Raw genomic sequence first — 8,765 nt, 5'->3', positions numbered from 1 at the left:
GGATCTGACCTCGGGGCCGATGTGACCAAGCGCTGGTAGCGTGGTTTAACCTCACACCCATGGTCTCACAGTGTGCCGGCAGTCGCCGAGCAGTGTCGCTCACACAAGCCGCAGCACAAGTGACTGAGGGCCAGTGAGGGCGAGCCCATCGCTGTGACAGCTGTGGCAGCCGCACAGTAGGCTGTGTCAACTGTGCAGAGTGTGTGAGCAGCAGAGGAGCTGCTCTCCAGGCTTCTGTCGCAAAGAGCTGCATGCCACCGAAAGCGCTGTCGAGGTTCGCCGAGCGCGGCGCAGGTTGAGGGAAGCCGTCACCGACGAGCGCGTTGGACTTTTCACTCCGGACAAAGACGGGGACACAGCGGACGGTGCGGGGTGTGTCCCCGTCATAGCGGCGAGGCGCGGGACCGTCTGTGGCGAGGTGGGTCGCGTCCCTCGATTTCCTCAACTCAGGGTCCGCTCCCTTTACTGAAAACCCCGCATACCACTTTCGCATACCACTATACCATACCACTCCAAAACTAATCAAAATATCGCCAAATACCAGTCTCATACCGGTAAAGTTTGAGCACTGCTCCCCTCTGCCCGTGCGACTTTCGCTAACTCCCTCGAGCGTAGATCGTGTCTCTCTTCGGCGCGCTTGAGCACGTTTGGCACCAAGAGGCTTTGATTCTTACGACCCTCACCCGCCAAGGGCAAGGCAGGCACAGGTGTGCACTCCGCTTGCTGTACTTGTGTGTGTGTGCTCAAACCACTACACTGTGGGGGGTGCCCGAGCATGATGTATGTGCGCGTCTGTGCGTGTGTGGGACAGACGCTGTTGTCCTATGCGCGGGGCTTCCCGCGGGGACCGAAGACGTACCGCCGACACAACAGACACACACACCGCCGTCGAAGGCTACCGGTAGCTCACAAAAGAATTTAATCAAAACAATCTCACAGCACACAGGCTCGACACAGGTGCGAACTGGCGCGTGCTAGTACTATCACCGGCACACCCTCACAAAAGAACCGGCAGCCCGCGGTGCGAGGCGGTAAACGGCGCGAGGCCCTCTCGAGCCGCAACCTCTGCCTGCGCTTGCTGCAGCACCGGCTCGCTTCGCGGATCGCCTGCTCGAGACTTGCAGACGCTTGCAAGTAGTACGCCGAGTTGCCTCCGCCGAAGCAGAGTTGCACGCCGAACGCCGCGAGCTGCGCGTTCACTGCTGCCATGTTGCCGGTCTTGCCGGTCTCGGACGTCGCCGCCTCGGACGGCGCCGCCCTCCCCGAGGCCCTCGCCTCCCTCATGGCGTCCGCGGCTCGCGTGCTGCGCCAGGCGCGCGAGCCCGCGTCGGTGCTGCTCGCCCTCTCGTCGACGCTCTGCCTGCTGCGGCCCGGCGAGGCGCTGCGGACCGGCGGCGTCGTGCCTGACGAGGCGAGTCGGCTGGCGGAGGAGGCAGAGGCGCTGCTGCTTGGCGCGGCGCGTGAGCGGCGCGAGGCGCTGTCGGCGCTGTACGTGCGCCGGCACTACGCCAACTGGGCCTCGCTCCTCCTCAACGCCCTCGTGCGAGACTGGCTGGGCGCCCTCACCCGCGCCGAGGTGCGGTCGCTGCTCCACCCGCACTTTGTGTGCGCTCCGCCGCGGCACGCGCTGCAGGCCATCTCGGCGGCGCTCCAGCCGGCGGATGCGCCGCCGAGCAACCGCTCGGACGACGCCGCGTCGGTGCTCGACCCCGCCTTCGCACGCGAGCGGCGCGCCGGCCTCTGCGCGGCGCTGCTGCAGGAGATGGTGGCCGCCCGCTTCGCCGAGCGCCTCTTCGCCGACTGGGAGGGGGAGGGGGAGGCCGAGGGCGCATGCGACGACGAGGTCCATTCTCCGCGGCGTGAGGAGAGACGGGAGAGACGGCGGGCAACACACCTCACGCCGCGCCGCCCCGCCGCAGGAGCACGGCCAGCTCGCCTCGCTGCTCGTCAGCCTTCCCGACCGGCTGACGAACGCCCTCGCGGCGGCGGCACCCGCGCGGCTGCGCCCCGAGGCCTTTGCGGCGGAGACGATCGGCCAGCTGCTCTGCGCGTGCGAGCGCGGCGGCGCCTCGGCGGGCGGCGGGCCGGCGGGCGGCGGGCTTGCGGCGGGGCGGGTGCGGATGTGCGGCGGGCTGGTGGGCCGGGTGGCCCGGCGGGGCCTGCTGCGCGAGGTGCTCCCTCTCCTGCTGCCGGCCGGTGCTCCCCCTCCCGCTGCGCCCTCTCCCGCCGCGGTGGCCGCCGTGGTCGGCTGCGTGCCGGCGGGCGGCGTCGAGGCGCTCCTCGAGGCGCTGCTGCGGCACGCGGCGGCGGCGCGGGAGGGCGAGCCGGCGCGGCTCGGGCGGGGAGCCGGTTGCGCCCCTCCCCGGCCCCATTGGGAGACTGCGTGGCGCCCACTGGTGGTAGGGGCGGCGCGAGACGCAGCTGCGCGAGCTCCTCGCGCCGCTTCTCTCCTCGTCGGCGACGGCGCAGCTCGTGCTCTCCTCGCGCCTCCTCCTCACGCGGGTGCTCCCGCACCAGACCCTGCCCTACACCATCGCGCTGCTCGAACACGGCAGACCGAGCGCCGGGAGCACCGCCGGGCGCGCCCGCCGCCGCCACCCACCTGCGGCCCGCCGTGTCGCAGGCGGACTGGAGGGCGGAGGCAGGGCGGGCGGAGGCAGGGCGGGCTTGCTGGCCGACGCGATGCGCGCGGTGGGCGACGCCTGGAGCGGCGGCGTGCACACGAGCGGGACTTCGCTCGCGCAGCAGCGGTACGTGAGCGCGGCGCTCGTCCTCGGGCTGGGCAGGCTGCCGGTGCAGCTCGTGTCGGAGGAGCTGATGCCGACGCTGCTGCAGGGCGTGCAGCACCACCTGCAGTCGCCCTCGCCGGCCGTGCGGCGGCTCGGCATGGACGTGGCGGAGGCGCTCTCCCGCGTCATCGACCCGGACAACCCCGTCTGCTTCGATGACGAGGACGAGGACGACGCGGACGACGCGGACGCCAAGCTCGCGTCTCCTCCCGCGCACGCGGCGGCACCTGCGGCGGCTGGCTCCCTCGCGGTAGCTGGCTCCCTCGCGGGGGGGGAGGGGGGGGAGCGCAAGCAGCGTCGGGCCCGGCGGCGGCGGCGGCGGAGGGAGGCAAAGGCGGCGGCGGCTGCCGATGCGGGCTCCTCGGGCAGCGAGGAGGAGGCGGACCCGCTGGCGCCTGCGCCGCTCGCCTGGCGGGGGAGGGACGCGGCAGAGGCTGCGGCCAGCCCTGCGGAGGGGGGAGGCGGCGAGAGCGGCGAGAGCGGCGGGGAGGGCGCCTCGCCGGCGGGCAGGGGGGGCGGCGCGTCGGAGAGCGACGGGTCGGTCAGCGGCTCGAGCGGCGCCAGCCTCGCGCGTGGCGCCGGCGGCGAGTCGGCGAGCAGCGAGGCGGCGAGCAGCAGCGACGAGTCGCTCGTCGCGTTTGGGCTCGCCGACGACCGGAGCGACCTGGCGCCGACGGCGGCGCCTCGGCACTTGCGCGAGCTGCTGGCCGGCTTGCGCGCAAAGGAGGGGGAGCACGAGCTCCTCGCCGCCTCCCTCGAGGGCGCTGCGCCGCTCCTGCGGCTCGCCGCGTCCGCCGGCCGGATGGGCGAGCTGCGCGCGCTGGCGCAGCCGCTCTGCTGGACGCTGCTCCACCTCGGCAACCAGTACAACCTGCCGCGGTTCGGCGAGTGGCGCCGGGCCGCCCTCGTCGCGTTGGTGAGCGCGTGCGCCGAAGAGCTCGCCGCGCCGCTCGTGGGCGAGCTGTACGGCACCAACCATACCCTCGAGATGCGGCAAGAGGCGCTCGCCGTCATCCGCGCCGTCGCCGATGAGCTGGCGGCGCCGCCGGCCGCGCGGCCGCCCGCGGCGGAGGCGGCGGCCAGGGCGGACAGGGGCGCGGTCCAGCCGGTGGGCGTCTCGCGCCGCACCCACAGCCGGCCACGGCCCCGGCCGGCTGCGGCGGCGAGCCGGCTCGGCGTCGTCGCGCCCGCCTTCTTCTTCCCGCTGATGTCGCGGTACGACGACCCGGCAAACACGTTCCGCATGCTGGGCGAGGACTGCTTCTTGCTCGAGGCGCTCCTCCTCACCCTCGCCGCCCTCCTCCGCGGCGCGGCCGCCTACCCGTGCGCCCGGCCGATGGCGCGCGCCCTCTGCGCCTTTGCGTGGGAGATGCGCCACCACGCCCACCCAGCCGTGCGGAGGGCCACGCTCGTCGCTCTCGGGGCGGCCGCGGAGGCGCTCTCCGCCGCCGTGCTGCTGCAGGAGCTCGGCGGGAGCTTGCCGGACCTGCAGGAGTGGCTGCAGAGCGTCGCCCGCGATGACGTCGACCCCGGCTGCCAGCAGCTCGCCGCCGCTTGCCACAGCCTGCTTGGGGCAAAGGTTCGGGCGGCTTGAAGCGTTTTCTCTAAACGCGCGGCCTTCTCCTGCAAAAGTTATTTAGAAACCACCCCGGTTTCGGACATCGGCGAACGATCGGGAGGGTGCCGCCTGCACACAAATGGAGTCCAGCGATGTGGGACCTCAGTCCCAGAAGCTTGGAGCTTCAGGCCGCGACCACGTGGCTAGGTGGACACTAAAGTGCCATTTTGGCGCCAAATCTTGGCGCGAAATGACACGTGGCTTGGCGGGAGTGTGGTGTGGCTGCGCTGCTCGACAGCGCTGCTGTTGAGCGCCAGCTGCTGCTCCCTTCAGCCAGACGGCCGGGCCTGCGCAGCACGACCGCTGGCCTTCCTCCTGCCCTACAGGAGCGCGCAAAGGCGCGCGTCTGGGCAAGCAGTGCGTCTCATCGCGATGCGAGAGTCGACGCTGTGACGCCGCCGCTCGCCGGCTAGAATGACAGTGGCAGCATTCGAGTACGCGTCGAGCTGTGCGTACCAGCACTTGTATGCGAGCTTATTGTGTCCCTGAGCTGCTGTGGGGTGCGTGGACTCAGCTGCGGAGCACATACTGGGCGGCGGTAGGGGGGTGGTCCTAAATAACTTTTGCAGGAGGAGGCGCGGGCGAATTTCTAAACGCGCGGCGAAAACAATAAAATCGAGTACAGCGAATAACGAAGTTCACAACGACACTGCACACGGGCCGGGGAGGCCGCATCGCGCTCCGTCGTCTCGGGGTCTCAGCTGCGGGGCGCACTAGACCACTAGAGCCAACGAGGGACAATACTACAATGTGCCGAGATCGGATAGGCCCGGTGCGACACGGTCAGAGGTGCGCCTCTTCAGGCTCGATGGTGAACTGCACCCCTCCCTGGCTTCCCCCCCGCGCTTCCTCCCCGCCCTTGAGGCCCGCCCTCTCCTCGGCGCTGCTGGGGCTGCAGAGGCGGTAGCAGTGGCCGCGTTGCACAAAGCGTAGCAGGATGCCGCACGCGAGGAGGACCATGGCCACGTTGGCGGCGAGGATCGAGAGCGCGACCGCCTTGTTCCCCGCGGCCCACTGGTCCTCGGCGTAGTAGCCCCCAGAGAGGGACATTGCCTGCTCGACCAGCTCGTCCCATAGCTGGTACTCGACGCCGCACTTTGAGCGGAAGAAGCGGTCGTACCGGTGCCACGAGTGGTTGCCGGACAGCGCGCCGAGCGAGAGCGGCAGGTTGAGCTGCGCCTCCTCCACGCGCACCGACGCCATGCAGCTCGACAGCTGCCCGAAGGTGCCCTCGAACGAGGCGGGCGCCATCCACGGCGGGACCATGTGGTAAAAGATGCCCCACTTCTGCTGCAGCTGCGCGTACTGGGACCGCTCGACCGCGCGCCGCTCCGCGTCCGCGTCCGACGCGTTGGCCCAGCGGTGCGCCGCGTGCGTCGACTCGAACAGCTTCTGCACCGAGAAGGCGCATTCATTGGCGCCCGCCGCCTCGCACAGCGGCTCGCTCCAGTTGGCGGCGCGGAACCCGGCCTCGCGGCAGGCCTGCGCCGAGTGCAGCAGCGCCCTCGCGATGGCGGGGCAAGCGCCGAGGAACAGGCACCACGGCTCGTACTCGTCGAGCACCGCTTGCGCCGACGCGTGGCCGCAGCTGGCCGCGTCATGCAGCTCGAGCGTGCAGTCGCAGAAGCTCGTCGCGTCGTCCCGCATCAGGTTCGAGGCCACAGTGCTGACCGGCTGCGACGCGTTTGGCAGCAACTCGCGTGCGAGCGCCGAACGCAACTGCGGCGGCGGCCCCTCCTCCCCAGTGACGCAGCGCATAAAGTCCATCTCGTGCTGCGCGGCGCTCGTCGCATTCCAGACGCTGACGCACGGCTTGAAATCGCGCCGTGGCCGTAGCAAGCGGCCGCGCCCTGGTAGCGCGGCGCTGAGCAGAAAAAGCGCCATGTGCCGATGATAGGAGCTGTGCCGCGGCGCCAGATGTACTTTAGTCTCTCTCAGATGTACGTACTTATAGCTTACTGGGAGAAAAGAGAGAGGGGGGTTGTGTTCTCTAGGCCCCTAAGGGCCCTACGCGCGGCGTGAGAGCTCGGAAGCGAGCTTTGCACGGCGATCGAGGATGGCACGGTTCACCCCCTTCACCGAAGCGATGGAGATGCGTTCCGCGTGGTGTGACACAAATGAATGAGAGGCGGGAGTGGGGAGGGTACGCGGTGCGGTCAACGCCCGAGCGTTGAGCCTTGCGCGCAAGGCGGTTGATCTTTGCAACTGCTGGCGGCGAGAAGCCGCCGCCGAATGTCTCGTGGAGAAGCAGGTTGAACTTGTTGCGTTTGGTGAAGATCCCATCATGGTTGGTAGTGGCCACGCTGTGACTTGACGTAGCCTTGGCCGGTGGTGTGGTCGAACGCCCGTTGACCACGGAAGCTGAGTGAGGACCTGTGTACGTGCGTGGTGTACAGTGGCGTGTCTACTAGCTCCGAGTAGAGGGGGCGTTCTGAAGTTAAGGGGAAACCCGGTACACGGAGCCAACCCTCGGAGACCTGTGTTTACTTTACGGCCCTCTCCCTCCCTGCGAACGCGCACCCCCCTAGCTAGGGGTCAGGGCTCTCTAGCCCGTAGCCCGATCCCGATCATCCGGCTCGCTGGGCGCGCTTCTCAGTTCCCCGGCCCTGGATGTGAGGCTGATGACTGGACTGCACTCCAAGTAAGTGCTCCAAGTGCCTGACTCCCATCCCTCCCTTGGGTTGTCTGTTTTCTTTCTTTCTTTTTAGCCACCAGGCAGGGTACCCGTACGCCGTAAGTCTCTCGTCTCCGCCATTCCGCGCTTATAAATAAGAACGTCCGAGCTGAACACCCTGAACTGCATACGACGAGAGAGACAGTGAGAGTGTGACTTTTTGATGAGAAGAAAATACTTGCTATATGGCGCGCTGCCCCGCCCGCTGGCGCCACAGGTAAGGCAGTCGGGAAAGATTGATTCTCGCCCTAAGTATTGATATTGATTATTGACAGCATCCCCTCTAAGTATTGACAATATATATTGACATATTGATCGCTGATTCTAACCTCCAAGAGCACCAAATGAGAAATGTCGACATTTGTCCCAAACATCGCCTAGATGTGGGCTGAAATCGAAAAAATCACGAGTTCAAAGCAATTTTTATGCGATTTAAGCGATTTTGAAGCGATTTGGGCCCGTTTTGAACGATTTAGAGCCATTTTCAAGCCCGGGATGGGCCCCCATATTGACATGTTGAGTCCAACCTGACGGTCCTGACCAGCCCAGGCCCAGCCTCTCCTCTAAGTATTGCAATATATATTGATATTGATCGCATCTCTAAGTATTGGAGCAATATATTCAATATTTCCCGACTGCCACAGACCTTGTTCCTTGTTATTTACAAGAAAACGCGCGAGAACACTCTCTGGAGACTGGAGTTGCGAGTGATGAGTCCTCCTCTTGTCATTGCTTGTCTATGAGAGGTTGAGGTTCAGACCCGTGTTTTTACGACACAACAGCCAAAATCCAACTTTATGCGACCTCAACACACGGCAGGCTGACGGCGGGCACCAACCCTTCCCCCGCGACATGCCGAGGCGGCGGCAAAGGCGTTGCGCCGCGCAGGAGCACGTCGGACGCCTGCCTCAGCCACGCCGGCTCGTCTCGTCGCGCAGGGGACACGGCGGGCCCGGACTCTAGCCCTCTCCCTTCCGGCGGGGCGCGAGGCGGCGGCTCCGCCTCTGCATCGAGCCAGCAGCCCGCGCCTGGCGCTACCGCCTCGCCGACAAGCTGGTGGGAGGCGGCGGCGGCGGCGGAGACGGATGCGGCGGCGGAGGCGGAGGCGGTGGAGGCAGCGGAGGCAGCGGAGGTGGCCGCCGCGACTGCGGCGGCTGCGGCGGCGGTGGCAGCGGCAACGGCGGCGATGGCAGCGGCGGAGGCGGCGGCGTGGCTGGCGGCGGGAGAGGCGGCGGTGTTGGCGGCGTTGAATGCCCGCCCCTCTGCAAAAGCCGACGCCGCCATGGCCGCGCGAGTCGGCGAGACGCCTGCCGCCAGGAGTGGCGGTTGGTCAGTCAGCATTGCACACCTCCCGACCGAAAGGTCTCTCCCTCCCTCGCTCTCTCTCTCTCTCTCTCTCTCTCTCTCTCTCTCTCTCTCTCTCTCTCGGTCCTAGACTCTCTCATGCTCGGGAAGGGCGGGGCTCACCGAGCTCCTCGAGGCGACGGGCCTGGCCACGCAGCCTGCGCGTCGCCCACTCGGCCCTCCGCGCCCACGAGGCCATGTGGAGCTCCGCGCTGCTCGCCTCGGGACTGCGCGACACCGCATCGGCAGCCTCGGCAGGGTACGTGCGAGCGCTGAAGGGCAGCGGCGACGAGTCGGCCGGAGGCGCGGCGGCGAAGGGAGCGCCCGCGGGCGAGGCGGG

The 8,765-nt window shown here is 67.9% G+C and overlaps 1 protein-coding gene across 1 annotated transcript; it reads left to right on the top strand.

The window, feature by feature from the left end:
- Nucleotides 1–1,029: 1,029 nt before the first annotated feature.
- Nucleotides 1,030–4,420, top strand: EMIHUDRAFT_462858 (hypothetical protein). Its single transcript, XM_005783527.1, has 3 exons — nt 1,030–1,843; nt 1,920–2,349; nt 2,624–4,420. Exons 1-3 carry the CDS (start codon nt 1,208–1,210, stop codon nt 4,381–4,383), a joined length of 2,826 nt encoding a protein of 941 aa, XP_005783584.1. The 5' UTR covers nt 1,030–1,207; the 3' UTR covers nt 4,384–4,420.
- Nucleotides 4,421–8,765: the final 4,345 nt, after the last annotated feature.

Source organism: Emiliania huxleyi (genome assembly GCF_000372725.1).
Source record: "Emiliania huxleyi CCMP1516 chromosome Unknown EMIHUscaffold_18, whole genome shotgun sequence".
Classification (NCBI taxonomy): domain Eukaryota; phylum Haptophyta; order Isochrysidales; family Noelaerhabdaceae; genus Emiliania; species Emiliania huxleyi.
This window is presented reverse-complemented; position numbering and strand designations above follow the sequence as displayed.

Coding starts and splice junctions, on each gene's coding strand:
- EMIHUDRAFT_462858 (XM_005783527.1), top strand. CDS start 1,208: ATGTTGCCGGTCTTGCCGGTCTCGGACGTCGCCGCCTCGGACGGCGCC. Junction 1,844..1,919: donor AGGGCGCATGCGACGACGAG/GTCCATTCTCCG, acceptor GCCCCGCCGCAG/GAGCACGGCCAGCTCGCCTC. Junction 2,350..2,623: donor GCGGCTCGGGCGGGGAGCCG/GTTGCGCCCCTC, acceptor GCCGTGTCGCAG/GCGGACTGGAGGGCGGAGGC.